Consider the following 16,709-nt stretch of genomic DNA (forward strand, 5'->3'; position numbering starts at 1 on the left):
GACAGGTCCAGTCTTCATCATCAGGATATCTCCAATCAGCAACCAGCAGTCCATCAAACAGCAAAAGCAACCAGTAACTAGCAAAAGCAGCAGCAGCAGGGACCAGCAGCAGCAGGGACCAGCAGCCGAGGTGCTGCAGATGCTAGAGCGCCTCCGGGGCCCTGGCATTACATACCCTCTGAAGAGTCCCCAGAATTCCAAATGTAAATTCTCTTCAGCTGGCAAAATCATAGTTAGCTGCTGTAGCGGCTCCATGTCCCACACCTGGGACTGAAATAAAAACATATTCCCAACATAACTGGGATTTTAAAGAAAACCCAACCCCATAATTTTCCCTTGAAGGCTCACATTTAGTTCATTTATATGAACCCTGAAATCTTTCTTTGTTTGTTTTCTGTTTTTTTGAGACAGGGTTTCTCTGTGTAGCCTTGGCTATCTGGACTCACTTTGTAGACCAGGCTGGCCTCAAACTCACAGAGATCCACCTGCCTCTCCTTGAGTGTGGGATTATAGGCGTGCGCCACTATGCCTGCCTGAGTCCCCAAAATCTTACTAGTTCTAATATTGTTGAAGAGCTGAGGTCTCTTCTGAGATGCACAGCAGTCTGTGTGAGCCCCTGTAAGATAAAGATACCTATGTTATGTACTTATAGTGTAAAATGGCACAGAGCAGTTTCTCCCTCAGTGCTGCCTGCAAGGTGGCTGGCACTTCCTATGCAGCATCATGGCTGCCCTCCAACCTCTGGCGAAACCCAAGACCATCAAAAAGTTCACCTGGCACCAGCCAGATGACGTGTCAAACCCAGAAGTATCAGCAGCCGGGTGTGGAGAAGACTCAGGGTAAGATTCTGATGCCCAAAATTGGTTATGGGAACAACAAGAAAACTGAGCACATGCTGGCTTCAGGAACTTCCTGGTCCACATCAGGAGCTGGAAGTGCTCCTGATATCCTGCTGTGCTGAGTCACTCACAATGTTTCCTCTAAGAACCGCCAGGCCATCACAGAAAGAGCAGCACAGCCAGCCATCAGAGTCACTAATGACAAGGCCGGGCTGCAAGGTGAAGAAAATGGGCAGCAAGGCTCACAGGCATGCTTTATATTTGCTTACATAAAGCTGCAGAAACAAATGGCACAGAGCAAATAGTCCCATCCCATAAGGGAAGAATGTGGAGGTAGCATGAAAAAACTGGAGTAAAGCAACACCAGGATTTTTGAGGGAACCCTGCAGTGCCGTATCTGGCACCTGAGTATGATGTGGTAGCATCATTTGGGTTCCAAAGGGTGTGAGTGGTTCATCCCTGAGACCCTGCAGCCTCTCCCAGGTCAGCTCTATTCTGTGCCTGTGGTTTTCCTTGGTAGGTAGCCTAGCCCTGGCATAGTCAACACCCTAGATCAGTGGTCCTTAACCTTCCCAACCCTGTGACCCTTAAATACAGCTCCTCATGCGGTGGTGACCCCCAGCCATAAAACTACTTTTTAAAAAGATTTATTTATTTATTATTTATACAGTGTTCTGCCTGCCTGCATGCCTACACACCAGAAGAGGGCACCAGATCTCATTATAGATGGTTGTGAGCCACCATGTGATTGCTAGGAATTGAACTCAGGACCTTTGGACTCAGCCAGTGCTCTTAACCTTTGGCCTCTCTCTAGCCCTCATAAAACTATATTTATTTATTTATTTAATGTATGAGTGCTTTATTCACATGTACACCTGGATGCCAGAAGAGGGCATCAGATCCCAGTATAGATGGTCGTGAGCCGCCGTGTGGTTGCTGGGAATTGAACTCAGAACCATCTGGAAGAGCAGACAGCGCCCTTGACCACTGAGCCATCTCACCAGCCCCTGATCACAGCTTTCTAAAGCTTATTAAAGTCTTCCACATTACTCTCAAGGCCAGTCCAAATGCCCGCAGACTGCATGGTCAGATTCATCACAGCGATGACCCTCTCACTGGCACCAGGTTTCTGCCTTAGTTTCCCCATTACTGTGACAAAATGCGGGTGCTGCAGGACGCCACTTTCCGAGTTTGACAGCCACCGTCTGCGTCAGCTGTGACTATTTGTAAGAGACCCTGAGATCAGGCTTGATAGCTGCTGATGTTCCCTTATAGAAGGAGGGGGTGGACAGGTCCGCTGCGCCCCGAAGCCCAGCTGCGCCCTTCTGCGCTGTCTGGCCAGATCTGTATGTGATTCTTCCCTAACTCACATGCCCTTTGATGCTAGATTATACAGACTGGGATGGTCAGCTAAAAGGGAGGATTCCGTCTACACAGCTTCGAGGTAGCCGTCATCCGTGCCGGGGTGACGTTTTTCCGGCAGTGTGGCTATCTGGGGCCACCTGTGCCACCTGTAAAGCAACCCCTCACCCATGACTTGTAAAACCCCGTAAACTCATTGGTTCCATCCACAACCTGCGCTGCGGTGGGCTGGAGTTGCACTTTGGGTTGCCCCTGGAACCCTGTGAGGAGAGGACAGACATTTGTTTGCATCTCCCCAGGAAAAGAGTTCTTCCAACAACCTAACAAATGGACTTAAGGAAGAGGTTTATTTCGGCCCGTCGTTGGAGGGAAACCCTTCCGTTATGGCTGGGAAAGGCATGGCGGCGGCAGCAGGAGGCAGCGTTTTATGGTCGTGAAGCAAAGGGTGATGGGCGCAGATGATGCCCAGCTGGCTTCTTCCGTTCCCCTTCTAAGCCACTCGGGAGGTGGGCCTCCAAGCAGGCTTTTCGGGGAATCATCCCAATTACACTAACTGATGTGGGAAGTGAGCAGGGCCATTCGCTGGCCGCGAGTCCCTGGAGTATATACAGCGGAGAGAGCTTGCCTAGAACTCATACTGTAGCCTAGGCTGGACTCAGATTTGCAGAGGCTGTCCGGCTTTAGTCTCCCTGGTGCTGGGATTGCAGGCACGAGACACCACCACTGGCAGATTGACTCACTTTTCGGTGGCATTTTGGCCATCAGAGAAGGCTTTGCTTTGGTTTATCACTGAGGTCAGTGCCTCCCCTCCCCTCCCCTTCCCTGTGCTGAGTGATTCTTGCCGACTGACTTAACGGGTCCTGCCTTAGTTCCTTTGATGGCTCCAGGACTTTGTACAAGGACCAGCAGTACTAGGCCGTGCCCAGCAGCCTTTGGTTGGATGAAGAATGGATAACCTTGTTCAAAGCGTGTCTCCTGACTCCCCGGGGCCCACGTCTGAACCGCCACCTCGGGTGAGTCACCATTTTTTGGCTCCAGCTGTTCTTAGCGTGTAAGTGCTCCCGAGGCCCTATCAGTCATCAACACCTCAGCGTGAATTGGCTGGCATCCCCGAGCAGGCTGGCAGGGACCCGTGGTGTGGGTGGCAGGGCCGGGCACCTCATCCATCTATTGCACAGTGTGAAGTGCAGCTGGGGTGTGGGGCGAGAGTCTGGCGCATGGCAGGCACTCCGGAAGCATTGTGCTGGATGTCGAATCCCGCCGGGAGGGAGCTGCATCCCTTTCCCTGGGTACTGGCTCTTCACGTCCTAGGAATTGGGGGGTGTCTCAGAGCTTGTACCAGGAAATCTCCATCTAGCTTCTTGAGCTTCTCTTCTGCTGTATGTGTAGGGGGCTACTTCCTGGTCACCCATCTCAAAGAAGGCAGCAGCTTGGGGATGTGCCTGCCAGTTAGGTGCCCAGGACAATGAGTCAGGAAGCTGGGGGGTTGGGGGCAGAGGAAATGCAGAGGCAGGAGGCTGCAGCTTTTGGGCTCCAGCCTCATATCTTCCACAATCACTTATTCATTTGACCCAGTATGTGTGCAGCAGGCAACAGGCTGGGGGACTGAGAATGGCTGGAGGACATGCCTTCCAATCAGGGAGTCTCAGCACACTTCAAGGTCCACCTCTGAGGTACCTCATTATTCTTACTCACCTCCCACCCCGGGAGATGTGAGTTTCCCTTGTGAAGGACCTGAGCCTCACTCCTCACTGGATGTCCCAGTGACCCTAGTACAGAGCTTGCCAAACAGCAGGGGCCCAAGAAATGTTTGTGGAGTGAGTTGGGGTGGCCAAAGCCCTCCGTGTCACCAGGGAGTGTGTTAGAGAAGTGTGGGAGCAGCTGAGGGTGCAGAAGCGGCCTCCGGGGCAACACGTGAGAAGGAGTGCCCCCCCCCACTTGCTCTATAGCCTTAGAGAAGATGGCCTCATCTCGGCTCCTCCTGTAGTGACATCCACCATCACAGGAGGGAGAAGAATGCACCACTGGGCTTCCTGAGGCCACACATTCTGCATGTGTGGTGTGGGGCGGGCCAGGGGCTCTCTGCCTCATCTTGCCCACAGGTTGACCCAAACTGCCTCCTGCCTCCTTCCCGATACAGTGGCCCACAGCACACCCCCCAGCCTGTTTGCAGCCCACCGTACCCTGGCAAGGTTATGCAGGGTGTCACCTCACCGGAGGGGGGAATCCATGTTAACTGGGCCTGCTATCGCCCTCGCCCCAAACAACTGAGGTGGGCAGCATGGGCCTTGCAGGGCCAGCTCTGGACTGCTTGGAGACACAGGACAGGGAGCTCCCAGGAGAGCTGTGGCTGGCCGTAGAAAGATCAACCTCTCTTTCTTCCCTAGGAGCAGCGTTAAGATCCCCTTATACACACTTATTCTTGCAGATAAGTTTGTTTGTTTGTTTATTTATTATTCAGAGCGCCTCTGTGACCCGCACCCCTTCTCTCCCCTTTCCCCCCAGGGTCAGGCTGGGAACACTGAGCTCCCAAGTTGGCCCAGCCGCCAGGCTGTTGACTTCCCTAAGCCAGCCCACTTTTTTTTATCTTGGATGATGAGGGGACTTGGGGACAGCAAAAGTGGGGTACAGAGCGAAAGACTGAAGTGTTGTCTTCATTCAGCCTCTTTTCCTCCCACAGCCCGGTCCAGTCACGGAAGCTCACTCTGGGCAGAGGGAGTGTTTGTTTGGGAAGATGTGGCTGGGTGCTGCCTGATGCCAGCGTGCCACAAGCGGACGGCACTGAGTCAAGAACCATCCACACCAAGCCCCAGCACCCCGGCTCCATGGCCCTTTGTGGGGGTCCCAGGATGTGAGTGTGGCTGCAGGGCTGTTTCTCCCAAGTGGGCTGGGGGCCTGGGCAGAGGCCATGGCTCCAGCTCTGCGGTTGGCCTGCTTCCTGGAGTTCAGGTGAGGAATGAGTCACCCAAGGTTCACCTGCAGTGGCAACTGGGTGGAAGTACCAGGAGCAGCTTGGCCAAGTGGCCAAGAGGCCACCATGCCCGCCCCCTTGGGGTCTGAGTCACAGCTTTCGGGGAAGTGGGCTAACGGGATGCCAGGGCCCCAAGTATCTGGGTTGAGTCATGGCAGCAACCAGGGGCACTGGACATGGGCCGTTAAAGAACAAGGTCACCCTGGCAACCCCAACAGAAGGACACAGCGGATCCTAAGACTCTCTACCTCAGCTGTAGGCACTCCAGACTGAGCCCCTTCCCACCCAACCGCTCTGCAAGCCACAGGGATCTTCCTCTGCTTACCTGGACAGTCAGTGGTAAAGCCATGCCCTAGAAAGACACAAGTCTTTACCAGCCCCTCTGCAGGTGTACCCTGGGCACACATCTGAGCCTGAACACCCCCCCTCCCAATCCAGTCTCCTGATGGCACCCCCTAGCCCCAGTAACTGGTTGCTTCCTCCTGGCAACCCCACCTCCTCCTTGACCCACAGTCTGAGTGGCTCAGTCTCAGCCACCTGGGAGACTGGTCCAACAGCATTCCTCCTCACAGGATAAAACCTGGGGCGACCTGTAGGGAACCCTACACACTACAGCCACCCACCCTGCCAGTCCCAACCAGCACAGCCCTTAGGTCCTTTGAGATGGCCAACAGCCTCGCTGGGTCTCCACCCCTATCAGCTGTGGTGGTTTCCAGACCTTCCCCAGCACTGGGTGGGGACCCGTTCAGGAGCTTAATCTTTCTGATGCTGCTGGCTTCCACAGGTGAGCCCCAAGGGCTGCTCCTTCCCTCCTCCCCCTTTCCCTCCCCCTTCCTACCCACAGTTACCTTCTCCTCGACAGCTCAGCTCAGCACCTTCCCTTGAATTTGTTCTCTCCTCTTCCCATTGTCTCCTTTCATCTCCCTGAGCCTCTGTCTCTGCTCCCCTGCCTCTGGCATGCTGTTTAGCTCCGTGCTCCATGCCTCAGTTTCCCTGGAAGCTATGAGAACTGAATGTGGGTGAGTGCTCGGGAACACATCTCTCATCCTTGTGGCTCATCACATCTTGTCCATGTCACTTCCCTTTGTCCTCCGTCTCCTGCTTCCTCCTCTATGGTTTACATCTTGGGTCTACTCCTGTTCTGGAATAGGAGAACAGCTGCCCAGGGGACAGCTGCTTTCATGGGAGCTGGGGGCAGAAAACCTGGGTGCCTGTGTGTGTGTTCCAAGCTCTCTTCCTCCTTGTAGCATGATGGGACAAAAACTGATGGCCTGGGAGGCAGGGTCTAAAGATGTTTGTCCCAAGCAGGGCTTAGAGGTAGCTGTGGTGTGTGTGTGTGTGTGTGTGTGTGTGTGTGTGTGTATGTGCGTATGCATGTGTGAATGGTGCTGGAGGGCCCAGTATGGAGGTCCTTTAGATATGGAGCACGGGGCTTCTCACACCGGGCCTGACCCTCTTTGTTCTCTTGCCCTCAGCTGCCTTCAGAGCTGCCAACATTCCCGGTGAGTGTGACCCGTGGTCTCTGTATCTTACCCTGTGGGGTAGGTCAGAAGTGGGGACTGCAGTCAGAGGGGAGCAGGAACTCGAGAAAAAAGGAATTCAGGAAAGAAGAGCTTGAGTGGGCTATAAAAAGGGTGACGAATCTAGAGGAGAAAAGGCTGGAAGGACAGATGGGTAAGAGGCCAACAGAACCACAGAAATCAAGGTTAAGGGAGGCGAGGGAAGGCCAGCTAAAGGGCTGGAGGAAGGGAAAAGGCCATCCATCCAAGAGCTAAAAGGAACAGGGACTCACCCTGCAGTCAGCCCTGTGCTGGGCACATGCTGAGCTGGGACACAGGCTTGAGGCCTTGGAGGGCTTGGAGGTGGGCCGACAGGCGAGCCAGAAGACGATTGTGTCTGCGGAGATGACAGAACTCCATCCCTTCTGCCAGGGTCCCCAGACTGCGGGAAGCCCCAGCAGCTGAACCGGGTTGTGGGTGGTGAAGACAGCACAGATGCCCAGTGGCCCTGGATCGTTAGCATCCTCAAGAATGGCACCCACCACTGTGCAGGATCCTTGCTCACCAACCGCTGGGTGGTCACAGCTGCACACTGCTTCAGGAGGTATGTGAGAGCAGGTTTGCCCTTGATCCCTCGGGACCTGTGCTTTCTGCCTCAGGCTCTGGGCAGGGGTTCTGTTGATTTGATTGTCACTGTACCAGGCATTCTCTCTCTGACATCTCCCTCTCCCCCTTTCCTTTCAGCAGTGTGGACAAGCCATTTCTGTTCTCAATATTGTTAGGGGCCTGGCAGCTGGAGAACCCAGGCCCAAGGTCCCAGAAAGTGGGTGTTGCTTGGGTGCTGCCTCACCCTAGGTATTCTCAGGAGGGGACCCGTGCAGACATTGCCCTGGTGCGCCTGGAACACTCCATCAAATTCTCCGAGCGGATCCTGCCCATCTGCCTACCTGACTCCTCTGTCCAGCTCCCTCCCAACACTGACTGCTGGATCGCAGGCTGGGGAAGCATTCGCGATGGAGGTACAGTCCTCCTCTAAATCCAGAAGGGTCGGGGACAGCTGGATGCCACTCAGATGCAAACACCAGGCATAGGAGAGGGTAGAGGCTATATATACATTATAGAGACAAGAAAAAAAAATGATTCGGGGACTAGAGAAGTGAAGTCAAAGAAAAGAACTGCCAATTTTTAGGTCATCTCTAGGTGAAAGGAATCTTTGGCTATCTTTTAAAGCAATGATAGAGATTTGCAACAAGAAGAGAAGGAAGAAAAAAGGAAGGAAGGAAGGAAGGAAGAAAAAAGAAGAAAGGAAGGGAGGAAGGAAGGAAGAAAGAGAAAGAAAAAAGAAAGAAAGAAAGAAAGAAAGAAAGAAAGAAAGAAAGGAAGGAAGGAAGGAAGAAAGAAAGAAAGAGAAAGAGAGAAAAAAGGCCAGGCATGGTGGCATACACCTTTAGTGCCAGCACTTGAGAGACAGAACTCTGTAAGTTAAAGGTCAGCCTGGCCTGCATAGTGAGTTCCAGGACAGAGAGAGGGAGTTTGATTTTCAAAGCTGATGACTGACACAGGAATGGGTAGATGTGGTGGGAGGGGTGGTAACATGGAAATGCAGTCAGCACAAGCGGGAATAGCCGCCCCTGGTAGTAGTAGCCTCTGAACTGCAAGGAAAATTCCCAGGAGGAAATGTCTATGGCTATAAAGCACGACTTTCAAACCAAGTCTAGAGGTTTGGAAGAAACCATCTCCAATCACAAACCAGTTGAAATAAAGAGATAGAAGAGAGCATGAGAAGGCAGATGGCAGCTCGACAGAGCCTGGAATAAGCCCCAACAAGCAGAAATGATCTATGGAAGATAACAGCAGAGACCTAGATGACATAAGGAGAAAGGGTAGAAAGCCGGATCCGTAACCTGGGTCCAGAATTGCTCGGACACGGGCGGATGCGGGGACTCTACAGTTGCAGCCTTTCCTTGGGGTCCACAGACTAACCCCAGGGAGGGTGTGGGGCTGAGGGAATTCGGAGCCTAGGGGCTACCAAACACACTGCCTTGTAGGAAGTCTAGGAATGCCATGTGGGCATGCTCTGTGGGCATGGTGAGGGTGGGGGAGCCTCTTGAAGACAGAAAATCCAGCACTCCACATCCATGTCTGAACACCCTGGGCCAGGAGGTAGAGATCCTGTACCAGGGCTTCCTGAAAGCACCCGGAGAATGCTCCGTAGAGCAGACCTGACTCTCTCCTTCTGTTCCCAGTGCCCCTGCCCCGCCCTCAGATCCTTCAGAAGCTCAAGGTGCCCATCATCGACTCCGAACTCTGCAAACGCCTGTACTGGCGGGGTGCCGGGCAGGAAGCCATCACTGAGGACATGCTGTGTGCTGGTTACCTGGAAGGGGAGCGTGACGCTTGTCTGGTGAGTGCCCGTTCCTTATGAGCCCCAGCTGGGAGACTCAAAAGCTGCTGTGGGCCCCCTTTAGCCCGGCTGAGCCGTTCATTTTCTTGTTTACACGTGGTTACGTACAGAGCGCCTCAGAGCTAACACGGCAGCTTGGCAGCTGGTATTCTGAGGATGGCCTGGTGGCTTAGAATCCTGTTCCCAGGGGCCAGTCCCAAGGTGGCCAGCATATAGCCTGGCTGCAGTGCCTACGTTGCCAGTTGGTATAAGGACTTTCTAATCCTCTAAACAGAAGCGGTCTCATCTCCTGCTCCTTGTGGTTGTGTGTGTGTGGGGGGGCAGTAAGGGGGGAACATGCCAACAGAAGCGGTTCTGTTTGGAAGGCTGGTTCTCCACAGACCGGGTGGCCCAGTACCGCAGCCTCCAAGGATACTGGGGCAGTGCGCATTGCCTGACGGCGTGGGTTCCTTGACTTCCCTTCTTCTCCGCAGGGTGACTCTGGAGGTCCCCTGATGTGCCAGGTGGATGGCGCCTGGCTTCTGACTGGCATAATCAGCTGGGGAGAGGGCTGCGCTGAGCGCAACCGGCCCGGTGTGTACACCAGCCTCCTAGCTCACCGCTTCTGGGTGCAGAGGATCGTGCAAGGGGTGCAGCTGCGCGGGCACTTGAAGGACCGTGGGGACACCGGGAGCTCCTAAGTTGGGAATCTGGAGAGAAGCAGCTCAGGCGGCTCTCTCTGCTGTAAATATGTCTTCTACCTCCGGGGGGCGCCCGCGGCCTGCACAGGAGAGCAGGGACCTCTTGGCCCCGCCCACCACGAAGCCCCGCCCCTTCATTGAGGCCACCTTTCTCTCTCAATGATTTTTTAGTTATTTGTAAATAGCTTGTAAATACATATTTGTAAAACCATGTTCACATATTTATTCCAGTTTCAATAAATTATTCTCAGTTTTTTTTTTCTCTCTCTCTCCCATGTTTGGGGACACATGAGGCAAGAATCCAGTTAGGACAAAAATACTGGGATGCTTTTAGCGTGAGGTTGCACATGGTACTGGCCACAGCTCCATCTCGGCCCCCTGAATGGGGCTCTCCTTGCTCTTGCTAGCCTTTTCTCTGAGGCGGCAGGTAGGGGAGGCAGGAGACTGCAGCCCAAGGACATGGCTGTGCTATACTGAAGAGGGTAAGGTTGGGGTTCTCACCAAAGCAGGGCTGGCTACTGAGAAGCCTGTGAGAACGGGGATTGGCTCCTTTTGAGGCCAGATCCGGTCCTCTCCCTACTGCAGGCCTCAGAGTCAGTTGCTCTTGAAGCAAATTCAGGCGGGCCTCGGCCAGACCTTGTCTTCCTACACCCTGCCGGCTGTTGATTCATGGGGTGACTCGCCACTGAGCCCATAAATTCCTCTCCACCAAGGAGGTGCAAAACATTCAGGCAGCAGGCTTGAATCACCTCTCCTGTCCGCGCGGAGGAGGGAGGAGTGTGGCGACAGCGTGGTCCAGGCGATGAGGAGGTCTGTGGCTAACAGAATGTCTGCAGCTGAAGTCTGATGTCCCTCAGCCCTGCACCGCAGGCCCCTGCCTGAGTCCTCCCTCCACACACTGCTGTTCCCTCCCCGGGCAGGGCTGTGGACTTCTCACAGATGCTGGGTGAGTGTCTGCTTTACACCCGGAGATTCACCAAAAATAAATGTCAGAAAGTAGCCAGCCCCAATAGCGGACTGCAACAATCTTTGCTAAACAGTATCTCCTACCAGAAACGACAGAGGTGACGTGGATGCTGCCCAGGTTTGTGTGTGCCGCGTGCTTTGAGGCAAGTCCAGTCCCGAAAGATTTGCTCCCATTGTCCCATCCCCCACACCTTAGCTGTGGAACCCAGGGCCTCTTACGTGTGAGTCAAGTCCACACCGCCGCCAAGACGCACCTGCCCTGTGTGGTTTTGATTTCTTTCATTTGATTGTTAGAAAGCAATAAAGAGTGTTTAAAAACAAACAGCCCAAACCGGCCACCTGCCTGTAAGGGCTGCAGCCTGGCAGTGCCTGGTGACTCATGCCCCGGGTGTTAGCACATGCCTGGCTGAGTCCCCACAGTCCTCTTGTGACCTCGTGTCCTCTGTCTGCCATCGCCCCTTACCCTTCCCGCGTGCTTACCTCCTGGCTCTCCCTGGCTGCCCCCTCTCCTTCCCTCAGTCCCCTCTCCCTCTACTCTGTTTCCTGCTCCTTCTGTCTTCACGCTCTTAACCTTTCTCCTTTAGCTTTCCCCTTTCTGTCCTGTTTCTGTCCTCTCCTTTACTCTGACCGTTTCCTCCAGGCTCGTGTGTCCAGTCCATCCCTCACATCTTGCCTCCAGCATCACACTGCTGAAGTGCCTTCAACAGCTACCTGAGGTCCCCAATTGATGGCTTAGGTGGGATGGTGGCTGTGTTTGTCTATGGGAAGTCAGTCTTCAGCTGTTCCCAAAACATATTATCTGTCGTCAGGACCATTCCCTGGGCTCCAGTTGCAGGTCAAGCAAACAAGCCAGAAAAAGGGATTTTTTTTTTTCAGTACAGCCACACTGAGAATAATTCCAGACTAGAAAGAACAACAAATGATGAGATCTGATGCCCTAAGGCCATCTTTGGGGTACTGACATAAAGTTTAGAGTTAAATAGAGGTGTGATATCTTGGTCAAAATGTGGTCCTGTCAGTGGTGAGGGGACATCAACACAACTCCATATTGTCCTCTTCAGCAGCCTGAGGAGTCCCCATAATCTTTCTTAAAATTAAATTAAATAATTGGCTATCACTAGCAATCACTCCCCTCCGCTGACCCATCCTTCTGAGTTCCCCTTATCTTTTAGGGACCTTGGTGTCCAATCAGGATTCATGTTTTCAATGCTGAAAACAATTCCAGGACTAGATGGTATTAATGAAACAGAGTTGAGGGTTCCGCTAAGCGCGTTTATTCTATATGGATAGTGTCTGCGCGTGTGCCTGTGTGCCACGTGCATGCAGCGCCCACAGAGGCCAGAAGAGGCCTTAAATCCTCCAGAACCGGGGTTACAGATGGTTGGAGACCAGCCGTCTCTTAGCCAGTGAGCCATCTCTCCAGCCTCAGGGATCTTATTAAAGATATTTTAACACAGACCTTAAATGTGTGTGTTGAGAGAGAGAGAGATTCTCGGCAGAGAGTAAGGGACACTGACGGTAAGAAAGTATCAGTGCAGGCTTCTCAGAGAAGAGTCACAGTGGTGACACACGCTCAAGAGTGTGCACAGGCTCCAGCGAGACAGGTGCAGCTGGCTGTCTTAGCACTGGCCGCGTAGTCAGCTCTGGTGGTTTTCAACTCACATCTCAAAAGACTGCTAGCCACCCACCCACACACACACACACCTAGCATGTGCTCTTAATCTCTTCTGGTAATTGAGATTATGGGAGTTCTGCCCAGGCCTCTGGTGGAATTGTAATCTACTAAAGGAAAACAACAAACCCTAGGGTGTTAGGACACGGCCTTCGCTCAATGGGGTTGCTGAAGAACTTCCTAGAGAATTGCAGGTTTACAGCTAGTTCTTAGTTATGCTGGTTTCTTATGTTCTGGCTGGCAAGAGGCTTCATCTACACTCCAGGGTGAGGGGCACCTCTTCCTTCCCACATACCCCAGAGTTTCTGTGTCTTTAGTCCTGCCATCATCTGCTCAGCTCCAGTCTCTCAAGCTAGATGGTCTGAAGGCCCTTTTTTTTAGCTGGCACCAGGCTTTAGCCTTTGCCTCTCCCAGCATGAGAGCCCTGGTGAAATCCCCATTTTGAGGTCCATTGCCTCAAAACGTTCCTGTGTCTAGTGCCCTTGGGTACATGCCCAGCTCAGAGTGCTAGGCCGCATCTCCAGGCCTCACTGTACGCACTGTGGCCCAAGAAGGGCATGCCTGGAGCATGTCCTGTTCTGAATAAGGGGCCATGAAACCTGCTGGGGGCTGCAGGTGGAGACCTTGGACTTGCGGTCATTCTCAGAGGACGACTGGCAAACGTGCCTTTCCTGGGCACCATCAGTCTTCCAAGGCCCTTGCACAGCTGGGTGCGGACCTAATAGTCTGCAACAAAAGTCATCACAGCAAGGAAATGCCAGCAGCAGCCCTGAGGCCTGGGTGCTGCCCCCCCCCCCACTCCTGGGTATTCCCCTGCTCCTCACCTTGAAATTTGAACTCTCGGTTTGTTTGTTTTTTCTTTCTTTTCTTTTTCTTTTTGAGACAGGGTTTAACTGTGTAGCCCTGGTGGTCCTGGACTCTCTTTATAGACCAGGCTGGCTTTGAGCTCACAGAGATCCCCCGGCCTTGGGCTCCCTGAGTGCTGGAATTATAGGCATGAGCCACCAGCTCAGCTTCTTGAATTTCTGAACTCTTGAAAGGGACTTTCCTTCTACCCAGTGCAAAGTTTTGGTTGCGGGGCACATCCTGAGTGAGTTCCCCACAGTTTATCTCAGCAGCCCTCTCGTACCCAATGTGACAGTGTAGGAGTTTAGGTAGGGGTCGTGATCAGATTCCTTTTCTCAGCCAGTTAGAGGATTAAGAGACAGGGAAATCTGGAGCAGGACAGGCACCCGCAGAGGAATCTTGGGTACACAAACAGGAGCAGACATAATCAGCCTAAAATACTGGGGGTGGGGAAACACAGGCACACAGCAGACAAACAGAAAAAACGACTCTCCGCAGGACAGAGCTGGCCACCCAAAGCCAAAAACTGTCAGATCTTCTCAAGGCCTGGGGTTTTAAGAGTCTTCCTCCCCCAATTTAACATTGGTCAGTTTGAGGAAAGACAGGATGATTGATTAGCCTACATACAACCTTTGCTGGACCTCATCCTGATCTGGCCTCAAACACGGTCAGCTGGTTCATTACAGGGGGCTTGCTGCTGAGAGGCAGAAGCCTACAAGGCCTTTGTTTCAAGCTGCCAGGATTTTGTCTCAGGCCAGGAGGGTGAAGAAGAAGGCAGCCATCTTGAAGTTCACCATCTTTATAGCCTAGACAAGGCCCTTCTCCCCATCTGTCTGCCTACCAGGGAGTCTGTCTGTCTCCTAGTCTCTCCTCCACTCCACACACAGACAAGGCTTTTAAAACACACACTTAGCCACGGGGCTTCTCCACTGGTTGGCCCACACCTCTCCCCCGCTGCCCATCCTTCTCCCTTGCCTCTTCCACCCTAGACACTACAATTTCCCAATTTTTTTTTTATGGTCAGTAAGTCACATGTTCTATGGGACTGTTGACCAGTGAGATGAGTGGCTTCCTAGTAAGACTTTGTTTCCTCTGATACAAGGGACACACTCAGCTGGGGACGTCCCTTCCCGTCAGCTTACCTTTAGTCATGGATGCAGATGCCCACGTGTCAGCAGTCATCTTAGGACCATGAGGCTGCAAGCCGGCCTCTGTGACAGTTACTGTCAGTTGTGGGTTTGATGAGATCTGGAGTCACGTGGGAGATGGGTCTCTGAGGGACTGTCTTGGGTTAGCGGTGGGGGGCATCCTTCTTGTTGTGGATGGTGCTGTTCCCTGAGTTGTGCTGCTGGACAGTATAAATGGAGCAAACAAGCTGAGCAATTGGCCACGAAGAGGAAAGTGACTAATATCACAACCAACGGCAATGAACAAAGATTCCAAAGCCATGGGTGACATGGCGCAGCAGGCTGCAGCCTGCCCCCTAGGGAGCTCCCTTCTGTCTGGCTTCTTTTTCTTATGTTATCCCCGATGGTTGGTGTATAAATCGACTGCTCCATGGTATGGTTAAGGGGAAGGAGAGAGAGAACAGCCAGAAGCATCTGGAAGATGAGAGAGAAAGTAGTAGATGGATCAGAGCCCGCAGTCTGGACCTGGCCAGGAGAGAAGCAGGAGCAGAGCAGAGAGATAGAGGGATAGAGGGGAGAGCGAGGGACAAGGACAGAGTGAGTGTACTGACATAGCAGGATTATAAGGAGAATGAGTAGCTGAGGGAGGGAAGCCCCGAGCTGGGGGAGTTTAGGGTAGGAGAGGGGTTGAGGAGGGCTTGGGTGCCAGGCTAGACTCTGACATGTGTCCAGGGACTTGTGATGCTGAGGGAGCCTGGAGGCCAGCACTTGCTTTGGTATTATGTGTATAGGTTGTAATTTGTGCCTTCTGCCAGTGATGAGGAAAACTGGCTTCTTTTGGTAAGAGAGGAACTGGCTCCACAAGTTCCTGAGGAAGGCTGGCTTTTGTCGAATCCCCTGAATTTGGGGAAATGGAGTTTCCTTTGGACCTGACTGTTGTTGGTGTTATCCTTTGTGTAAATCGTGTTCCAATGACATGCTTGCTTCGATCATTCTATTTCATAGTAGTTTTGAACTTGCAGGAAGATTTTAAGAGAAAGCTGTGTAAACTCTGGCCTTAAAATCAGAGGTCTACTTGTTATTGAAAGAGGTACAGAGCCAGGCAGGGTGGTGCACACCTGTAATCCCAGAACTCAGGGAGCCGGAGGCAGGAGGATTGCTGTGAGTTCAAGGCCAGCCTGGTCTACAAAGTGAGTCCAGGACAGCCAAGGCTACACATAGAAACTCTGTCTCAGGAACAAAAGCAAGCAAGAAAGCAAGCAAGAAAGAGTTAGTTAAATGTCATCAGCATAATCAAATCACAATAAATTACCCAGATGATGAAGGATTTGGGCTCCAACCGGCTCCCAAGAATTTTGGACTCTCAAAACGTCCTCCAGGTGTTTTCAGGAGTCCTTGGTTTTCATCTCATAGTAATTCAAGAGCACGTCTTTGCTTCTTCTCTCTTCCTGCCGGCGTCCCAGTCCACAGAGCACCATGGGAAAGAGCCTCCCTGCTGTCCTTGGGGAGCGCTGTGTCTTCAAGCTCCCGGAACTGCCACTTAAAGGCTTGTCAGGGCTGTCAGGGTTCTGCATGGTGGCAGAAGAATGGCTTGTCCTCCCCAAGTTGCTCTGACCCTTATGTTCTCGGGCCATCCATTCAGGGAACCAAGGACCAGTTCCTGTGAGCAGCTGCAAACATCCACAGAAAGCACAGAACGGCCTCTGCCCACGGAGAGGGCTGCACTGGCCTCCAAAGAATAGAATTCCCCTTGTGTGTCAGTCCTCTTCTCACTCTCTAGTGACAGGGCCCCCAGGAAGGCCTTGGGCTTCTGCTCTGCTCCACTGACTTATATGCACTCCTGGAGTGGAACCATCTGTTTCCACAGCATCATATACTGCCTGTAGACAGGTGACCCCGAAGGGAATGTTTTCCCGTGTGTCCATCAGCCACTCAACCCCTGCATGAGGATGATAAATAACCGCAGCCCTAACCTAATGCAACCCCAACCCTACCGCTCCTTCCCAAGCCTCCCCACCCCAGCCCATTTCCCATCTTAGCAAAACTGGCAGCTGCTCAGTTGCTGGGCTTTGGTGCGTAGTGGCAGGGACTCACACCACTAACGGATGGCCGACCTTCATTGTCAGCTTGACCGGATTTTGAGTCAGCTAGGAGGCTGGTAGAGCACACCCCTGGATGAGATCACTTACAGAGGGGATTAACGAGGCAGGGAAAACGCTCCGAGCGTGGAAAGCATCACGCATGGGCTGGGGAACCCAGATGGAAAGAAGAGGAGGAAGGCAGCTTCCCTTCTTTCTTTGTGGTCAGTGATGACTTGAACTGCTCTACCCCAGCACATACTTC

General features: G+C 52.8%; 1 protein-coding gene and 1 long non-coding RNA gene across 2 annotated transcripts; one reads left to right on the forward strand and one right to left on the reverse strand.

Moving 5' to 3' along the window:
• Positions 1-5,798: 5,798 nt before the first annotated feature.
• LOC110553047 (brain-specific serine protease 4-like) lies at positions 5,799-9,985 on the forward strand. Its single transcript, XM_021644793.2, has 6 exons — positions 5,799-5,956; positions 6,648-6,674; positions 7,104-7,275; positions 7,416-7,690; positions 8,918-9,075; positions 9,549-9,985. Exons 1-6 carry the CDS (start codon positions 5,836-5,838, stop codon positions 9,753-9,755), a joined length of 960 nt encoding a protein of 319 aa, XP_021500468.1. The 5' UTR covers positions 5,799-5,835; the 3' UTR covers positions 9,756-9,985.
• Positions 9,986-9,999: 14 nt separating this feature from the next.
• On the reverse strand, positions 10,000-16,076 carry LOC132646336 (uncharacterized). The gene is made up of 3 exons (XR_009584507.1): positions 15,679-16,076; positions 14,382-14,587; positions 10,000-10,573 (listed from the first exon to the last, which is right to left on the reverse strand). It is a non-coding gene; the product is annotated as an uncharacterized LOC132646336 (long non-coding RNA).
• Positions 16,077-16,709: the final 633 nt, after the last annotated feature.

This window comes from Meriones unguiculatus, chromosome 11, assembly GCF_030254825.1.
Source record: "Meriones unguiculatus strain TT.TT164.6M chromosome 11, Bangor_MerUng_6.1, whole genome shotgun sequence".
NCBI lineage: Eukaryota > Metazoa > Chordata > Mammalia > Rodentia > Muridae > Meriones > Meriones unguiculatus.

Coding starts and splice junctions, on each gene's coding strand:
- LOC110553047 (XM_021644793.2), top strand. CDS start 5,836: ATGGCCAACAGCCTCGCTGGGTCTCCACCCCTATCAGCTGTGGTGGTT. Junction 5,957..6,647: donor GATGCTGCTGGCTTCCACAG/GTGAGCCCCAAG, acceptor TCTTGCCCTCAG/CTGCCTTCAGAGCTGCCAAC. Junction 6,675..7,103: donor CAGAGCTGCCAACATTCCCG/GTGAGTGTGACC, acceptor CCCTTCTGCCAG/GGTCCCCAGACTGCGGGAAG.